Here is an 18,268-nt window from a genome sequence, read left to right on the forward strand (position 1 = left end):
TGTTTGATGAACGCATTTTGCTTGGTAGAATCTTGTATAGTACTAATTAAATCTGCCACATCGTGGAGCTAATCTTTTTGACTGTTACCATATTTTTAGAGGATGTGGACAAATGAGTGCAGTGTCAAATACGAGTTAAAAGACAGGTGACATGCATAGGCAAAAAGGAAAAACAAAAAACCCTTCATTAATGCCAAAATTTTGTTCACCTTTTTCCATTTCTCTTTAATTATTTTCTATGATTTAAATTATTCTTCTCGCTTTGATTTACAAAAAAACATTTTTTTAACATAAAGCTAAGATTTGGACTTATATTTTGCACATACATTCCGTATTCACTGGATAATAGTAATTTAATATGTTAGTCATCGAGTTTTCAATCTCAGATATGATTTTTATTATTTTTGTTGTAACAATGACAGGTATGTTGAGACAACACTCCAATTCCCAAGCCTTTTATGATCTAGCAGATATATATGATCATTATATCATATTTCACAACCATAACATTCGAGTTTTCTAACGCTCCAAGGGGTGCACTCAACAACTGTGACCTAGTGTTACATATGGTTTTTGGACAGTCCATGTTGCAGCATTTTCCTTCATAGACTGTGTTACAAGATAGATATGGCAGCCAAAATGGAACTTAGAACTCCGAAAACCTGGCATTCTCATCATAGTCACCATGTTTGAATTCAAGATTCTTTCTGCATAAATCAAGGGATAACCTGTCCGGCTTACACTGAACTGGTACGAGATCTTCCAGAGTCAGAAATATGAAACTCGAATTTGGAAGATGGAGCCCCACGCTACACACGTCCTTGTCAAATTCGGTCTGTTTCAGCATGCTCTTGTAACTTGGGATGGCTGTTCTTGGATGGTCTCTGACAATGGATAACAAAGGAAAAAAACGGAAAAAACCTATATCTTTTCAGCAAAAAGCGACTGCGCCACATATTAATTAATCTAGAAAAGAATACCACCATCCATAACTTTGAATTGAAAATGAATGTAACGGGACACTCTGGAAACTAACCGAATGATGTTGGTCCAGTTCTAGTAGCCAGAATTTCCAATCTTTCAACTCTTTTCCCGCAACTTTGGCAGATATGTTTTTCCAACCCGTATGGTGGAATTCAACATCATCCAACTTGTAACCAACACCACTACCTAGGGCCTTGACATAAGCTTCTTTCAGACACCAATATCTGCAAGATTGACAAGTTCACATTGAAAAAGTTTTCATTTTCTAGGTGTCATCCCCTTTATTACAGAAAAAGGACTCATAAGAGCAATAATTTCCCCTGCTATCCTGTCTAAATGCCCATGCGCGACAAGAATTGATGCATAGCATTGGGGTTACTGATGACTCGAACAATTTGACTTGCATCATTGCCATTAGTTATGGATTTTGGTACAACACCTAACACTAAGGCCTACAACTTAATTGTTAGCTAGACATGCTTTCACATCCCATTGTTTCACAACTGGATTCCAAATTATCTTCATATCAATTAGATTGAAAGAAACCAGGAGATACCTAATGGGCATAATTAGTTGTCAAAGGTCCATGACTGTAATTTATTTGTCCGAAGAAGTACCTCAACTTTGTATGGTTTTTAAAGATGAAGATTGCTGAACAAAATAAACAAGTTGTTGCTATTTACTACGCATGGGAAGTTTCAAATAACATAAGGATATTAAAATTGAAATGAGCATATCTGTAAGATATTTTCAGCTTCTCATCCGAAGAGCCATCAGTGATACTATGATACCATTCTAAACTAGGGAAGTATGATGAGAAGTTTTGAATGAACTCCAGAGCTGTTTCATTTATAGGAATGGAATGAGAAACGATATCCAAACCCACCAGGCATATAGGTTCTGATGCTATCGCAACGTAGTTGCCATGATGGGATGCATTAAAAAATTTGGAAACCCAATCTGTCTTTTCTTTTACAAACCTAAAAAGAATAAATAATGAAAATTTATACACACTCACGTACACTCATGTATATATATTAATGTGGCAATGAGTATGCATGATATCTTGACCATGCCTCAAACTCTTCTTTAAATCAAAATCATGATTCGCAAGTGATGAGACAAATCATAGAGCTACAAGCCTACAAGACAAGCAGACCCAACAAAGAAAAGGCTTCAGAACCATTATTTTTTAATGTACATTGTAGATCTAGACATTGATGGAAGGAACAACAAACATATCCCAAGACCCAATCTACTCACTCCAACCTGCTTGCCATCAATTAGAAGTTGATCCGCATTTCTTTCATTTTGTTTGAACCACCCAACCAAAATGAGAAAGAAAAGAGAACATGAGGTGATTTTGACAAGTGATCATCTATCGGGCCCATTACAAGCCTTGGATTCAGTGAAAAGAATTATACATATTAAGATTGAACATTTACTATCAATAATATACTCGTAAGTTGGATTTTATTTTAAGAATAAAACTCTTCAATCACAAAACAAGGAGCTAAGAGGTCTTCATTGTTGTGCAGTTTCCTCAAAACAAATCATTCTGTCGATTTCTTCTGCTTCTCACTACCTTATTTATGTAGGTGGAATTGTGGAAACCATTTTTCTTTAGATTCCTCTTCTTTAAGATGCAACTTTTGCCATTACCTAAAGACAAATATTAATTATTACGATTTATCTCATCTTACCTTATATCATGATGCTAACTTGACTACATTAGCTCAAATCTCAATGTATAATATTTTATCCTTAAACATCAATACTTTTTATCCTCATCATGCACAAAAATTGAAGCTTAGCACAAGCCACAAGTAACAATATTACTTTGATCAAGGTGTTAATATACCAAATAAGGTTTTCTCTCCACCGTGCGCCTGATGATATTTTCATCAAATGGGATCCCTAGTATTTGATGCACAAGGGCATACTGCAACAACCTCCTTACTAAAGCTCGTTTTCGATCCTTCAATTTCACAAACCTGATAAATTAAAGAATCAAGCTCACCAACTAATCCATTGACATCCTCATAACATGAAGTAATGAATCGTTCGACAATTCATACTCCACTACAAGAACTTTCTTTTGACTCTCTGAATGACAAGAACAGCAATTTTCATTTTTAAAAAAATGGACAAAAAACACAGGAAATAGGGTCATGGCCGATTTAAGATTCTAGCTCACGGAGACTGAATGTATTTCCAGAACAAACACGTCAAATTCGAAATCATGTGTCGAAGGAGCCGCATACTGTAAGCTCTTTACATAAAACAAACTAGTTGAATAAACCGATAAAATGGAAACTTGAAACACACACATGACATAAAGATTACCTGCTGATGGAGGAGTGCTCATGCTGAGGAAGAAGGAAAATCAAAGAAAACAAGTGAATGACAGAAAGGTTCCACTTCGATATGTCAACAACCCATCTCTGAACCCCCTTTGGGACTTCCATTTTCTTGAATTTTATATTCTTTCTTTTTTAAAAAAAAGAAAAAATTAAGTGTGAGGTATTCAGTCTATATTTTTTTATGATTTTTGATGATTTTTTCAAACGATAAATTTTTATGAATTCGATAAATTTTTATTGATTTTTATAGAATTTCACAGATTTATAAATAAATTTACGTGGATTCATGTAGATTTTTTTGCAAGATTTTTATTGACTTCTATAGAATCTCACAAAATTATAAATAAATTTATGTGGATTCATATAGATTTTTTTGCAAAATTTTTATAGATTTTTGTCAATTTTTTTTATAAGATTTTATAAATTTTGTACTTAATTATAACATATTATTTTTTATTAATTTTTTTGAACTAATAATTATTTGACATTTATAACATATTCAGTTTGAAATAATTTTTCAATATTTATATTAATAAATAAAATTACTTATTTAAAGTAAAATCATTTAATACTTACATGTGTATATAGGTGGGTTTGTACGCATGTTTGTAAATTTTTAAAAATATATCAATTGATTAATATGTAACCTTGTTTTAGAATTGATAATATACATGTGAAAATAATATTATTTATCATTGTGTGGATACTATTTTGTATAAAAATATCATAGCTTACATATTAATTGAAAATACTAAAAAGAATTTAAAAAATCATTGTTGTTGCGTGACTATTCAATTATTAAGAATTAAGCTGTATTTTTTGCAGTCACCTTTTATTATTAGTATTGAATATTACATTAATTTGTATAAATAATAAATTAAAAATCATAAAATCAATTCTAAAATTCAAAATTTCCTATGATATTAAAATAAAAAATTATTAAATGAACAATCAGCCAAAAAATGAAAAATTTGAAAGGAAATATGAAAATACATATAGAGACACGTTTTGAATATTTGAGAGAGTGATAGAGATAGATGAGATGAGAGAAGATAAGAATTTATGTGATGTGAAGCGACAGAGGGGGAAATAAATAGCTTGTGTACAAGTTAGAAGTTTTAAAAATCCATCCAAATCTTTGGGTTGAACCAAATACAATTTTTGACAATTTATAATTGTACGTCTGCTTTATTCAATGTGGGAAATTTATTGACTTTTAATGACTTTTGTAGATTTTAAAAATCTAGAGGTATTCAATCAAGACTTTTGCATACTCTATAGAAGTCTTGTGGTATTCAAAATAGACTTTCATGGAGTTTTAAAAAGTCAAGTTGTGGGGACCCGGACGTTAATCACGTTCTAAATCATAATTATGACTAATTAATCAATTAGTATAAACAGGGTCTAATTTTTTTTTAAAATGCAAAGCGGAAACGTTATGTAATTAAATTCAAATTACATATTAAACATAACATACAATTATTGTATGATCTACAATAATCCAAATAGGTTCAACTACAAGTCAATGCTGAATCCTAAGTTGCTTCAAAGCCTGGATCTCCACGCTATCTAATCCAGCTTCGTTCTCTTCTTGACCCTGATCCTAGCCCACCTGTTGCCATGCACACATACAAACAAGACAACAGCCGGATAACTCCGGTGAGATATAAATATCCCAGTATAAATCATGTATACATGCCATCATATAAACAATATAAAAGCATAAGATTAAATTCCCTCCAATGAGGGGGAGCTCCTTGTGCGCGGCGTAGCATAAGGTCTAGCTGCTGTTGGTTGGCTGAGTCACCATGATTTACCTCCTCTCATAATCCTGTCGGGCCGGGGGTGAGGGGCGCCTAAGGTGAGCGATTTCACCTTTTGGAGCAATATAAAAGCATAAGACAGCAAATCATATCCTATATCAAAATCATGATATGAATCAATAACAAGAATAAGTCATATTCTAAACATGTACCCTGATCCGGAACATAATTCAATATCAAGAATAAATCATATTCTAAGCATGTACCAATATCAGGAACATAATTCAACATCCATCAATATCAATCGATATAACTGTCACTCAAACTCGTGACTCTACGTTTTCGACTAGATTCAATCCTAGCCTAGGGATCCCGGTTTCCAAATGTGGTGTTCCTATATCGAATTCCGTAATAGAAGGAACTCTGATCCTATTACTCGATATAACCAAATATGGTGTTCCTATATCGAATTCCGATATAACCAATTATGGTGTTCCTATATCGATTTCCGTAATAGAGAAATTCCAATTCTATTTACTCGATATAACCAACATCCGGAGTCCTGACCTATCCGTCATAGACTGTAGCTCTATCGCTAATATCGTTATCTTGAGACATCGTGCAATGTTTCCGTGGCGATTCCACCACTATCAGGAACTTTTGTCACAAGATTACTCATCTGATACCTGCTATCTATAATCCAGAAAACAAGTACATCAATCAACTCCAAGCAAATATCAATGCAATGAAGTAAAGTATGTGATTTAGGGAAACTCGAGTCAAACCTCACTCAAGTTGTGCAATCCCAACTCAACATTAATTTATACCTTTATCTTCTCGCTCATAAGAAGAAGAAGAAGAAGTCCCGAATCTATCTCGATCCATTCCTAATCAGGTGATAACAACACCGAACAAATATAATATCAATAAACAATTCAATTCAGAACCTGTTCTGATCAATACTCAAATCAAAACACAAAATCTGATCAATGTCGAATCAAGACACAATCCAATTCATATCGACAATATCACGATATAATCGAAGTCACTACTGAATCTGATCAATATCAATTAACCGATGTTTCGACGGTATAACAATACAGTCTCAATAACTCCGTCAGTCCGAACATCACAGATATAATACCAGAATTCCTAATCAGTATCGATATCAGTCATAATCTCAATAACAACACATATCTGATATGAATTCTCAGACAAATCGATTCCAAAAATCATAACAATTACATAATCAGTCTGTTTCTCAATCTGACTTCGATTCTATGATGTCTAACATGACCAGAACATCATATACGAATCCTATTCAATTCTGACAATATCATAATTTCATATCATGTCTAAACGTAACAAAACTTACGTCCAGTTGTAGCCTACGTCGATAGGAACACAGTACTGAAGTCGGATTTAAAATCGAACGGACGGATTGAAGTAAAAAGGCGTAAGGAATTCTGAAATCCTTTCTCGTGCTTCCTTTCTCGTTTCTCCCTTACCACTTCTGAAGGAATTGATATATGTATATATATGTATATACACATCTCGTGCATGAAAGGCAAGTGGCTCGATTTCGTTTTGCATGATTCGCGCTCGAACGGTCAACTTTACCGCTCGGGCTCGGAACTTTCTGTCCAAGCACTTTCAACTTGCACCGTTGGCGCTCGGGCGGTAATATTCTACCGCTCGGGCGCCACATCTTCTGCTCGAGACACATTTCTGTTGAACATTGGCGCTCGGGCGGTCAAAAACTACCGCTCGGGCGCCACTAATTCTGTCCAAAAACTTGCACAATTTATATGATTTGCGCAATTTGGTCTTGGAATAACCCGTTTATAATTATATCTATTTAATTCAATAATCTTATACCAAATTACGATAATCCAATTCTCAGGCATTACACAAGTGATATTCAACATTGAATTTTATAGACTCTATAAAAGTCTACATGTATTCAAATTTTCCATGGACTTTTAATAACTCCATGGAATTCATTGACATACAAACATTAAAGCCTAAGGTACAACTACAAATTGTAAAAAATTGTATTTGGTTCACCCCAAAGATTTGAATGGATTTTTAAAATTTCTAACTCTCTCTCTGTCGCTTCACATCACATATCTTCATATCTTCTCTCCTCTCATCTATTTCTATTACTCTCTCAAATTTTCGAAGTGTATCTCTATATATTTTCATCTTTCTTTTTCAAATTTTTCATTTTTTGGCTGATTGTTCATTTAATAATTTTTTATTTTAATAACACGGGGAAATTTTGAATTATAATTGATTTTGTGATTTTTAATTTATGATTTATACAAATTAATGTAATATTCAATAATAATAAAAGATGATCAAAAAAATGTTGTTTAATTCTTAATAATTGAATAGTTTCGTATTAACAATGATTTTTTAAATTCATTTTCGTATTTTTAATTAATATGTAAGCTATGATATTTTTATACAAAATTATATTCACACAATAATAAATAATATTATTTTTACATTTATATTATCAATTTAAAAAATAAGATTACATGTTAATCAATTGATGTATTTTAAAAAATTTACAAACATGCATATATACCCACATATATATACATGTAAGGATTAAACGATTTAACTTTTAAATAAGTAAATTTATTTATTAATATAAATATTAAAAATAATTTCAAATTGAATATGTTATATATGTCAATTAATTATTGGTTCAAAGAAATTAATAAAAAATCACATGTTATAGTTAAGTACAAAATTTATAAAATTCTATAAAAAAAAAATCTACAAAAGTCTATAAAAATCTTGCAAAAAAGTCTACATAAATCCACATAAATCTGTGAGATTCCATAAAAGTCAATAAAAATTTATCAAATCCATAAAAGTCTATCATTTAAAAAAGTTATTAAAAGTCATCAAAACTCTGAATTGAATACACCCCACTTAATGTTTGTATATTAATGAATTTCATGAAGTTATTAAAATTCTATTGAAAATTTGAATACCTCTAGACTTTTGTAGAGTTTTAAAAAGTCAATATTGAATACCTCTAGACTTTTATAGAGTTTTAAAAAGTCAATGTTGAATACCACTCGACTTTTTAAAACTCTATGAAAGTCAATTTTGAATACCACTGGACTTCTATAGAGTATGCAAAATCTTAATTGAATACATCTAAACTTTTAAAATCTACGAAAGTCATTAAAAATCAATAATTCTCCTGCATTGAATACACCTCTCTAAGTTTGTGCGCAGTATCACTTCCGTGTTTCGTCTTATACTGAGTTAGAGCCACAGTCTAATGGGTTGTCCCGTGGACTATTTCAGTTCCAGCAAAGTTAGAGCCACAGTCTAATGGGTTGTCCCGTGGACTATTTCAGTTCCAGCAAAGAACAACAGTCTCTTCTCTTTGGTAAATGGATACACGGTAGTCTGGACTGTACGTTTACAAATTCAGAGGAAAAAATGTATTTTGTGTGTAGTTGAGAGGGCAAAGTGTAATTCGCAGTCATTTTATGGGTAGATTTGTGGAATAAATTGTCATCAACTCGAAACGAACACAAAAGTCTCCACCTTTATTCGCTCCTCTATCCGTGCGTTCGATGCTGACTCCTAATCACCCTATTCATTCCTGTTAACTCAAACCGTACATTTTCAAGAAGAAAATTTCCCCCGCACGATTCTCTATCGATTCAAGAAAAATAATGGGTGTTGGTATATCTTTCCTCATAGGCCTAAAGGCAGCAACTTTATTCATTTTCTTTGCATCTCTTAGAAATTTTGGCTTCACTTTGCTTACAATACCAATTTTGTATGCATCTTTGGTATCATTATTGGTTGCAATTGCTTCCCATCCTTCCGTAAATCTGCCGATGCTTCTAGGAAAAGGTTCAGATGGGAAGTTTCCAATTTGGTCTTTGGTTATGTTCAGTCCTTACATATATTTCGCTAGAGCATTTTCGGTTGTAAGAAGATTTACAAGTAAAGAGGATCCGTACAGTAAGATCAGTGAAGGTTTGTATGTAGGAGGTTGGCCTTGTTCGCCAGATAAGTTGCCACCCGGTAATCCGGCTATAATTGATTGCACCTGTGAATTGCCTAGGAAAATGGAGGTATCAGGGCATGCATATTTTTGCATTCCTACATGGGATACTCGGGCTCCTCGGCCGGGTGAGATTGAGTCTGCGGTGAAATGGGCTCGTCGAAAGATTGCTCAGAAAACTCCTATTTTTGTTCATTGCGCATATGGTATGATATTAAGTGTTAAAAGTTCATTTCAGTTGTTAGAAATCATGAATTGCTAGTTCATTGAGAGAGTTTTTAATGTTCAGTCAATATTGTTGTTTTCATTATATCATCCTATAATAAGCTTGTAATTGGTTTTCTCGGATATTATCGAGTGCCTGAATGGAACATTTGTGTATCAGTTTTATGAGAGTTATGAGAGGATGAGAAGATATTATGAATCAATAAATTGCTGAATATGGAAAAGCTACAATAAGAATGAGCTGGTGTACTTGCTAGGTTTTTACATCAGCTATGTAAGAACTGCAACTACTGCCTGGATATTATTGTTTTAGTCCAACCAACCAATTTTTACAGTGAATTATTGTCAAAGGATATGTATCTCTCTCTTTCTGTCTTTTTTGATGGTCCTTATAGTCAGGAAAACATGTTCTCGATTGTATAATACATGAGTAGTAGGATACTAGGATTCATGTGAATCTGTCTTTCTGACTTCTGCTGGATTTGAATATTAGCTTGTGGATTGGTTTTGCTCTTTCAGCTTTGATATCCTGATAACACAGTTCTGCCAGTGAATTGTATCTGTTTCACGTCTTCTCTTCTCCAGGATATTATGCTTATGAACATTAAAAATGAGATGCAATAAGTTTAAAGAGAGAAGGTTTTTATCGCTTATACATGGGAAAAATGGGTAGACTTGATATACTGGTTGTTTTAGGCTTTTAGAAAGCTGAGTTGTTTTGAGGACGATACCAGAGTTTCTATTCATTCAAATGAAAGATTAGGCTAGGTTTATGTTATGTTCCAGAATGACAGTGAACAGGCTTTCATTTATTCAAATTTGGCTTGCATCTTTACAGTCTCCAGTGCAGTAAGAGTCCTTTTCTCCTTTAGTTTCAGCCTGAATTAGTTATCTTTTGGTCTGAATTATGACCATTCTTGTTCAATTTTCCCTCTGTGTACAAAAGATTTATGCCTATCAAGGGTTTTTACATTTATTCCAAATGATTTCATAATGTGAGCTTTGTTGCCTTGGTGAACTAATTCTAGTCCAAAAGCTGACAACATTTGCACATTGATGAAATTTGGTGCTTACAATTTTATCATTCTTTAGGACATGGACGAAGCGTTGCAGTAATGTGTGCTCTTTTGGTGGCTCTTGGCCTAGCAGAAGATTGGAAAAGTGCCGAAAAATTAATTCGTGAAAAAAGGCCTTACATTCGTATGAATGCTCTTCACCGTGAAGCCTTGGAAGAATGGTCAGAGCATAGGTTGTCGCCATTGAAAAAAAATGGGTAGTCTGACATGAGTTCTTTGAACTTTTCTAGTACTTCTGACAATCTTCATTACACTGGTCAGGAAACCATTGTTTCTTCATTATATTAAGTTGAACTTAACTTCGCAAATGTTTATGTCGAATGCTGTTGGAAAATTTGGTGATGTTTCTTTCTCTGTGAGATGTATCTTGGAAAATGGTTCGAGTCTATTTGTGAGCTATTTACAATGGTTCTATACTTGTTTGCAATTTTTGAGCTTCAAACATGTTTAAAAAAATTAACTCAAACTCATAAACGAAAAAATGTGGCTTTTTTAATTTATTTTTTCATGAAAAAGACGATGTTTAGGGAAATGAGTATTTTCGAAAAGAAAATTGGTGTGTCTTGAAGATCGAGAGTGGTTAGTATAATCTCATATTAATAATAAATGGTGTGTATATAATGTGACATCCCAGTTTGAAAAATGAAATATGCATTGGTAACTTGGCTTAGGCGAGAATTTCTCCAAACGAACGCATGAGAACAAAATGGATCAGCGGTGATAAAATGGAAGAGCAAGTTAATGCTTTTTATTCATTATTCCGGTATAGTGATTTCTTGACACAAATCGTAAGGAGGAACAAAATATGGACATTACACAAAGTCTAAACATTCGTTTGTTTTCGCTACAACACCGATATCGGTAATTTATTCCTATCTGGAAAACCTACAAAATCCGGACTCCACAGGCCAATTCAGTTTCTTCAACTTAATTTCTAGTTGGTTTTTCTTCGTTCTAGCACGTGCGTTCGATCTCTATATATGTTCTTGATTTCTTGTGTAAATAAAGAAAATACAAGCTCAAAGTAACTTATGCTCACGAGCTGCCACCTGGTTTGGCTGCTTCAGAATTGCTCACTGTCATAAAAGACTCTCCACAGCCACACTGCCCTTTGGAGTTTGGATTAATGAATATGAACTCAGATCTGCTCAAGCGCATGTAGAGAAGTCAGAGTATGTAATTGAACACAAATATATGAGGCCGAGACCGGGGTAGGGTGCGAGTTGAGGCAATTATGTTAGCACATGCAAAATAGGTAGCATAGAGAGAATATTTCTCGCTTCCCTAAGGTTTATGGTCATCCCTGCTGTCGCTGGTATCTTAAACAGGCTTTGGGAATCGCATAACCAAACAAATTGTTGTCACCGGAAATTTATGACTCAGGGAATGTAACTTAAAATCGAAATTCTCATGTGTCCTGTAATTCACATTGTCTAGGCCAAAATTTCATTACCGCAAATCAGGGATAGAAGAAAGGATGAGTTTTTCTCTTTAATATTTTGGATTAAAATGTTACTGAAAGCACTGGAGAGAAAAGACCACCCTTACAGGAATATTTGTGGAGTTAAGGTAAATTCGGTTCCCAGAATTTAATCTTCGACCAAATAGAACGAATGAAGGATCAGATGTATGTGCAAAAAATACAAACAAAATTGCCACTGAGTTAAATTCATCAGAAAGAGTAAGTATTTAACTATCATATACCTGAGTTTATCATCCACAAAATCCATCTTGGTCCCTATGACATGCATTAGAGCCTTTGGATCAATCAATATCTTTATCCCTTTATCCTCGACCAATTCATCGAACTTCATTTTCTCATCTGTGAATTTGATAAAGTTAACAATTCAGAACAAAGCGATCAACTCAAATGAAACAACAATATGGTAGAATAATATCACTGAGGAAACTAAAATGAGATAAATTTTGGAATGTCGCATTAAAGATACACCCCTCGCGTATTTCAATATTCAAGCTTAGCTGTTACAAGAATGTATATCAACCAGTTCAGCATAGATGCAACCATACTCGGGTGATTACCGTGAATTTTTCACGCCCGTGGCAAAACTTATGAAGCCAATTATTTACAGCATAGAGAAACTTTCGAAATTTATAATATCAAACTCAATAGAATGAAATCGATAAAGCTCAATCAAGAATTAAACTGAACAATTCTGTTACTATATACCACGGTAAAACTCTTGATCGTGATGGATTGAATCGCCATCCAGCTCACTCGTCTTTACATGTAAAATTACAAAAGTGAATCCAAGTTCATCACCCCCACAAATAAACCATGAGTTCAAATTTAACCGAGCCTCACAGCATCACCGAAAAATACAAGTAAAAATGTAACTTTTCCCCTGCTCGAATGCAAATCTTAACAGATTATGAGTTATCACGCGCACGCTAAAAAATTTGAAACTAATACGATCACAATCAACCGTAGACTAACAAATTCGCACAATATCTTACCTATGAAAAAAAAATTCGAAGGCCAATCTCCTAGCGTAGGCAGAATCAATGATTAAAAAAAACAAGGAAATGGAACTTACCGGCATAATTGAGCGTGTAGGATAAGCCGTTGCAGCCGCGAGCCTTGACTCCGAGCTTGAGGTAAGAGCGATGGCGCTTCTCAAGAAGCTGCCGTATTCTAGCGGCCGCGGCGTCCGTTAGGGACAGAACTTGTTTCCGGGCGGCGGGTCCCAACTTCTCTGCGCTGGTTTTCAGAATTGAACCTGCCATTTTAATCTTGTTTTCTTCACGAGATGCTGCGAAGCCAAACAACCCTTTATCTTTTTCCTCTATTTTTTTATTAAAATAAACAAGATTCGAGCCCGTGGATCGGGTTGGACCCGAATTGACAAAAAACGAGTCGGATAAGATCCGACTAATTTTTTTTTTTTTTTTTTTTTAAAAAACAACTACTACTCATGAACAATTGATTTAAAATTTATGTATGTAACTTTTTCTTAAAATTTCAGTCTCCAAATATTTTGGCTGGATAAACTCAAATGGTGATGATTTAATATAATTAATTGCTTGTTTTACATTGTAAAAAATATATATACATGCATTTTTAATTCAAAGGATAAATCCCAAAATTTTTATTTAAAATTAACAACTATAAATCAATGTATATTTAACAAAAAAAATCGTGGATTATCAACTAACATATGGTAGGACATTAATGTAGCGGTAATATCATATGCATCTCGTAAATTATTGTCATTGGATTGCTATTTGTACGTAAAAGACCATTTAATTTTTGAATAAGTCTATTGTGAGACGGTCTTACGAATCTTTATTTGTGAGACGGATCAACCTTACCGATATTCACAATAAAAAGTAATACTCTTAACATAAAAAATAATATTTTTTATGAATGACACAAATAAGAGATCTGTATAACAAAATACGACCCATAATACCGTCTCACACAAGTTTTTGCCTTAATTTTTTTTTGTGTCTGATGCACTTATAATAGTTGGAGTTGCAAAGAAACAAGTGTTTGGTCATCGTTGTCTCTATATGTAAATAATTATGTGCTGCGGTCGAGTCGGGTAAGAATTATATGTTAAAATATTGTGTTTATTTGAAGTTTAAGGTTTGACATATCGTACAGACTTTAAATGTATAAAGACTAATGTGTATTTTTTTTTTATACGAATATTACTGAAATATTGTTGGAATTAAAGATCAACAATAACATGGGACGAGCGCAGTTTAAAATATATATTTCAAACATAAAATTATGGAATCGAGTTAAAATTCAAAGGTCAAGCAAATATTAATTAGCATGATTTGATTTCTATTTAAGTGTACGATCTAAAATTCCTTGATTATTGACACTACTAATAAAATTCAATATTGATAAATTCATGGATAATACAAAATCATAGCCTTGTTTATACAACTACTATTTTATGGCTTCAATTATACAGTATATAGTCCTTCTTGCATGTAACGAATAATAAATTTCTTGAAAATACATACGAAAATCAGTGTACATAATATATTAGATCATAATTTATACACGAAAATTATATATATATATAAATTAGAACCAGTGAAATAAATAAAAAATTTAAAAATCGTAACTCATTTAAAGAAAACAACCATAAAAAAAGGCGTACAATTCAATCCTCAAACCCCACACGCATACATTGGAAACATGGAGTGTCGACTATTACATGAAAGGTGAACTCCTTGAGTTGCTACAAAGGTCAACTTGGTTTCTTGTGGGTGAAATTTCAGACGGATACTCTAAGGTATATTCTCGAGATATAGATGACGACAGCTTAGCTAAGAGAGCCTTTGCATAATGATTGTGCGTAGTATCCAGACAACACAATGCTTGCTTGATTAACAAGATGACGATAAATGATCTGGAAGGAATATGCGTGTAATGTGCAAGAACATTAACGATGTCGTAGTGTTGCACCAACAAATATACATGAACATACCGTGCTAGTACGAGAAAAGAAACACAGATCACTCACAATATATTCATTACGTTTCAGATCCAAAGTCTGCCATGTTTAGTGAAATATGAACCAAATGATGAAGAGCAGGACGAGAACAGCTCCTCCGATCATCAGCTTCATGTGAAGATTTTGCAGCCACATTTTACGACGCAGCTGCCTTCCTTGCCTTTGGAAGCTGTCAGCCTGAAAAATATATTTCCTGAACATGTTACTATCACGTTCCAAGTATCTATGTTTTCCTAGAAGAAAAATTCTCACCTGGAACTGAAGATTTTCTGTTTTATCAACCAGTAGTTCAATCTTCTCACCACGATCCAAAACCTGAAGCCAAAAAAATAGTCGAATAATTGGAGCTATGTTAAAACCGCTTGGTGTAAAAGCTTGAGCTCGTGAGAGAAGATAATCAGTAGCTTTGTACTCTTAAGTGGGAGCCAAGAGCCGGGGATATCCAATATGTTGAGTTTCAATATCCAAGACATGCACTAACTTAAATATATGGGATTTTGCTCTATTCAAAGAGTCTTGAATCTTTGACCTCTTGGCCCTAATTAACCATATTAAGCCTGTCGGCCCAAAAGCACGTACTCGTGGGAGGCGACAATAATTCGATTTATATTTTACTAACTTCACAAACTTCAAAGGAATCATTTGGTGAACATGAATGACAGAATGAGAGAGGAAGATTTTTTAATTTAGATCCCTTGAGTTAAAAAGAACTGTGTAGTGACATTCATAAAATGCTAAAAAAAGAAGAAATAACACAACGCGCAGAATTCAATATTCTTAATCCATGATCCCTAATGACCGGAAGAATTGAGAGGTCCTTTTGGAGCCATGACTTTGTGAATTAGTCAAAGCTGAAGAGTGAAAGAGATTAACAAGACATCTTTTACACTTAAAGCTTCAAGGGTCATCTCATTTCATGAGCTTACAGCTATCTGTATCCTCCCACACACCCCCCCCCCCCCCAAAAAAAAAAAAAAAAAAACAAACAAAGAAGTCCACATCCTTTTCACTGAGTTCTTCAATACATTATGGTCTATCGGCAGTGATTCATGGAACATTATGAATGCATGATATGTTAGTAGAGAATCTTCTTCTGGCTCAAAATTCTATGTAAGCCATGCTTGCTTGCAAAGGATGAGAAGACAAACAGGTAAGTGTGAGAGATAAATTCAACAGAACGGATCAAGTGTTAGTCCAGTGTCCAGCTCACAAGACTGGGAAAATTTTCATCACATCATACATGAACACTCAGACAAAACAGAGCGGGGTTAAAGAAGAGACAAAAAGATCCTTGTAGCGGGCCGGGTTGCACAAGCAAAACTCTGTGACTCCAACACTTAATGGACCAGGAGTTTATACAAGTGGATCTTGACTAAAATATTCACTACCATTGTCAATGTAGTTTCATGTATCTCCTAACTGACAATTTAGCAACCTTAGCTAATCAGAATTTGATTTAGCAAATCAGAACCATTATAATTACAAACATGAAAAGGCCAAAGAGATGAAAAGAAAAATGGTCAAATACAACGGAAACAACCATTTTTATCGCACACAAACGTAATCTTGGCACATTTTTTTTAACACCCATGCAACATTTAACCTTAATTTACATTCTATCTAACAGTTGTATGAAATGAACGATTACCTTCTCTATGTTGTCCATCATTATCCCTTTGACCTCTGTTATTTGTGCCTTCAATTTGGATAGCTTATTGATTTCTTCAGGATGATTCATGCAATATTCCATGTGCTCTTTAAGCCTTGGCCTAGTAAAGAACACAATATAAAAATTCTTGCACATTTTTGGACATCAGAAAATTTAATTCATCATGCATTTCCACGAAAAACAAGCTATATACGCACCCAAATTCTCGGTCAAGATTATACGCAATGCTAAACCGATCCTCAAACAAATCATCATCCTCATCATCATCTGCTAGAGGGTGTTGACCATCATTCTTGATGCTGTCTCCATACCGTTGTTTGAAATCATCCTTCACTTTCTCAAGAAATACAAAAGGTACACTTCTTCCCATTGATTCATCCGCAACTACGAGGAAGACTGCAAATCAAACGAGCATTATAATTTCTCTAGATATAATTTGAGCTGAAAAGGGGCACATGAACAGTTGAGAACATTAAGGATCAAGTACCAAATCCATTTTCGAGGAGGAAATTGAACGTGTGACCATCGCACGAGTAAGTATACTTGTTGCTATTCGAAGGAAGCTTTTGCAAGCATTGAACGGCAATTGTACTGAAGTTTCCAGAATAAGGAGTGTGCTCGGCCAGAACAACGGTCCCTTTCGCAACGAAGCTGTAAATCAAACCTTTTGGACTCATTTTCCAAAAACCAATCCCACAAAACAAATTAACGCCAGGGATAAGTCCTTTCCACCTAAAATTAAAGAGATAAAAGAACTTAGGCAAACAAATGAATCAGTAATCACAAGCTCAGCCAATGCACTCCCTCTACTCGAAACCCAAGCAACGAAAAAGTGCAGAAATAACACACGAGACCTAAGACCCAAATCAGCTCCGGCATGCATCTATACAATTTCTTTAGAGCCAAAAGTAAACGTAACCCCAGTACCCTAACCACGATCAATCAAAATAATTAAATTAACAACTCAAAACCAACAAAATCAACGGCATCGCAACGAAAATCATCATGCTCGAATTGCAAGTGGACACTCAACGAGTGAAAATCGTAACGAGAACCCAGACAATAATTGCATACCTCAAGCCGAAAATGACGATAAAAAGTGGTAACTCAAAATAATCAAAGTAAAACAACAGGGTACTTATCATCATCAAATAAAAGCTAAATCAAATCCATGAAACGATTAAACTGAAACCTGTGATACGAAGCGAAATCAATAGATCCGGATCATCTTCTGGAATGATACTAATTAATTTGGGCGGATTGCGTTGCGGTTAAGAAATTGGAAATTAAGATGTATGCCAGAGGACTGTAGAAATATATAGAAATGAATTATTGCCACCTATTCCACTATTTGCATTCTATTTCTCCTTTCTTGGGTATGACCCCGATTTTTTATATAATAATAAAACAATAAAATCATAACTTAATAAATAATAATAATAATGATAATAATAAAACTTAATTGAATACATTATTTTCAGAAAAAAAATGTTATAAATAAGATTTTTAGTTTTAAAATAAATGTGATTTTCGGAATATATATAATTAACAAACAACGTATCAAAGCTGATACGTATAACTCACTTAGTAGCTTTAAGATGATTTCACGAATTTTTATCTATGAGACGGTCAACTTTATCGATATTGACA

General features: G+C 33.8%; 4 protein-coding genes across 7 annotated transcripts; 1 reads left to right on the plus strand and 3 right to left on the minus strand.

The window, feature by feature from the left end:
- Nucleotides 1-464: 464 nt before the first annotated feature.
- Nucleotides 465-3,496, minus strand: LOC140807542 (uncharacterized). Of its 3 annotated transcripts, none has more exons than XR_012112715.1 (4): nucleotides 3,331-3,496; nucleotides 2,846-2,978; nucleotides 1,037-1,208; nucleotides 465-884 (listed from the first exon to the last, which is right to left on the minus strand). XR_012112715.1 is itself a non-coding variant. In XM_073164441.1 (4 exons), exons 2-4 carry the CDS (start codon nucleotides 1,549-1,551, stop codon nucleotides 825-827), a joined length of 243 nt encoding a protein of 80 aa, XP_073020542.1. In that variant the 5' UTR covers nucleotides 1,552-1,635; nucleotides 3,331-3,496; the 3' UTR covers nucleotides 465-824. The 3 variants fall into 3 exon arrangements, 2 of the variants coding, with proteins under 2 accessions (XP_073020542.1, XP_073020541.1); XM_073164441.1 differs by lacking the exon at nucleotides 2,846-2,978 and adding an exon at nucleotides 1,541-1,635; XM_073164440.1 differs by lacking the exon at nucleotides 2,846-2,978.
- A 4,983-nt stretch (nucleotides 3,497-8,479) lies between these two features.
- Nucleotides 8,480-10,870, plus strand: LOC140808115 (uncharacterized). The gene is made up of 2 exons (XM_073165142.1): nucleotides 8,480-9,361; nucleotides 10,473-10,870. The coding sequence occupies exons 1-2, from the start codon at nucleotides 8,818-8,820 to the stop codon at nucleotides 10,655-10,657; spliced, it is 729 nt and encodes a 242-aa protein (XP_073021243.1). The 5' UTR covers nucleotides 8,480-8,817; the 3' UTR covers nucleotides 10,658-10,870.
- Nucleotides 10,871-11,177: 307 nt separating this feature from the next.
- On the minus strand, nucleotides 11,178-13,252 carry LOC140808284 (iron-sulfur assembly protein IscA-like 1, mitochondrial). Its single transcript, XM_073165364.1, has 3 exons — nucleotides 13,012-13,252; nucleotides 12,161-12,278; nucleotides 11,178-11,600 (listed from the first exon to the last, which is right to left on the minus strand). The coding sequence occupies exons 1-3, from the start codon at nucleotides 13,199-13,201 to the stop codon at nucleotides 11,492-11,494; spliced, it is 417 nt and encodes a 138-aa protein (XP_073021465.1). The 5' UTR covers nucleotides 13,202-13,252; the 3' UTR covers nucleotides 11,178-11,491.
- A 1,539-nt stretch (nucleotides 13,253-14,791) lies between these two features.
- Nucleotides 14,792-17,967, minus strand: LOC140807643 (vesicle-associated membrane protein 727-like). 2 transcript variants are annotated; one of them, XM_073164586.1, is made up of 6 exons: nucleotides 17,811-17,967; nucleotides 17,106-17,350; nucleotides 16,816-17,014; nucleotides 16,598-16,718; nucleotides 15,202-15,264; nucleotides 14,792-15,126 (listed from the first exon to the last, which is right to left on the minus strand). In XM_073164586.1, the coding sequence occupies exons 2-6, from the start codon at nucleotides 17,293-17,295 to the stop codon at nucleotides 14,998-15,000; spliced, it is 702 nt and encodes a 233-aa protein (XP_073020687.1). In that variant the 5' UTR covers nucleotides 17,296-17,350; nucleotides 17,811-17,967; the 3' UTR covers nucleotides 14,792-14,997. The 2 variants fall into 2 exon arrangements, with proteins under 2 accessions (XP_073020687.1, XP_073020688.1); XM_073164587.1 differs by lacking the exon at nucleotides 17,811-17,967 and having other exon boundaries at nucleotides 17,106-17,383.
- Nucleotides 17,968-18,268: the final 301 nt, after the last annotated feature.

The sequence above is a fragment of the Primulina eburnea genome, chromosome 12 (assembly GCF_022965805.1).
Source record: "Primulina eburnea isolate SZY01 chromosome 12, ASM2296580v1, whole genome shotgun sequence".
NCBI lineage: Eukaryota > Viridiplantae > Streptophyta > Magnoliopsida > Lamiales > Gesneriaceae > Primulina > Primulina eburnea.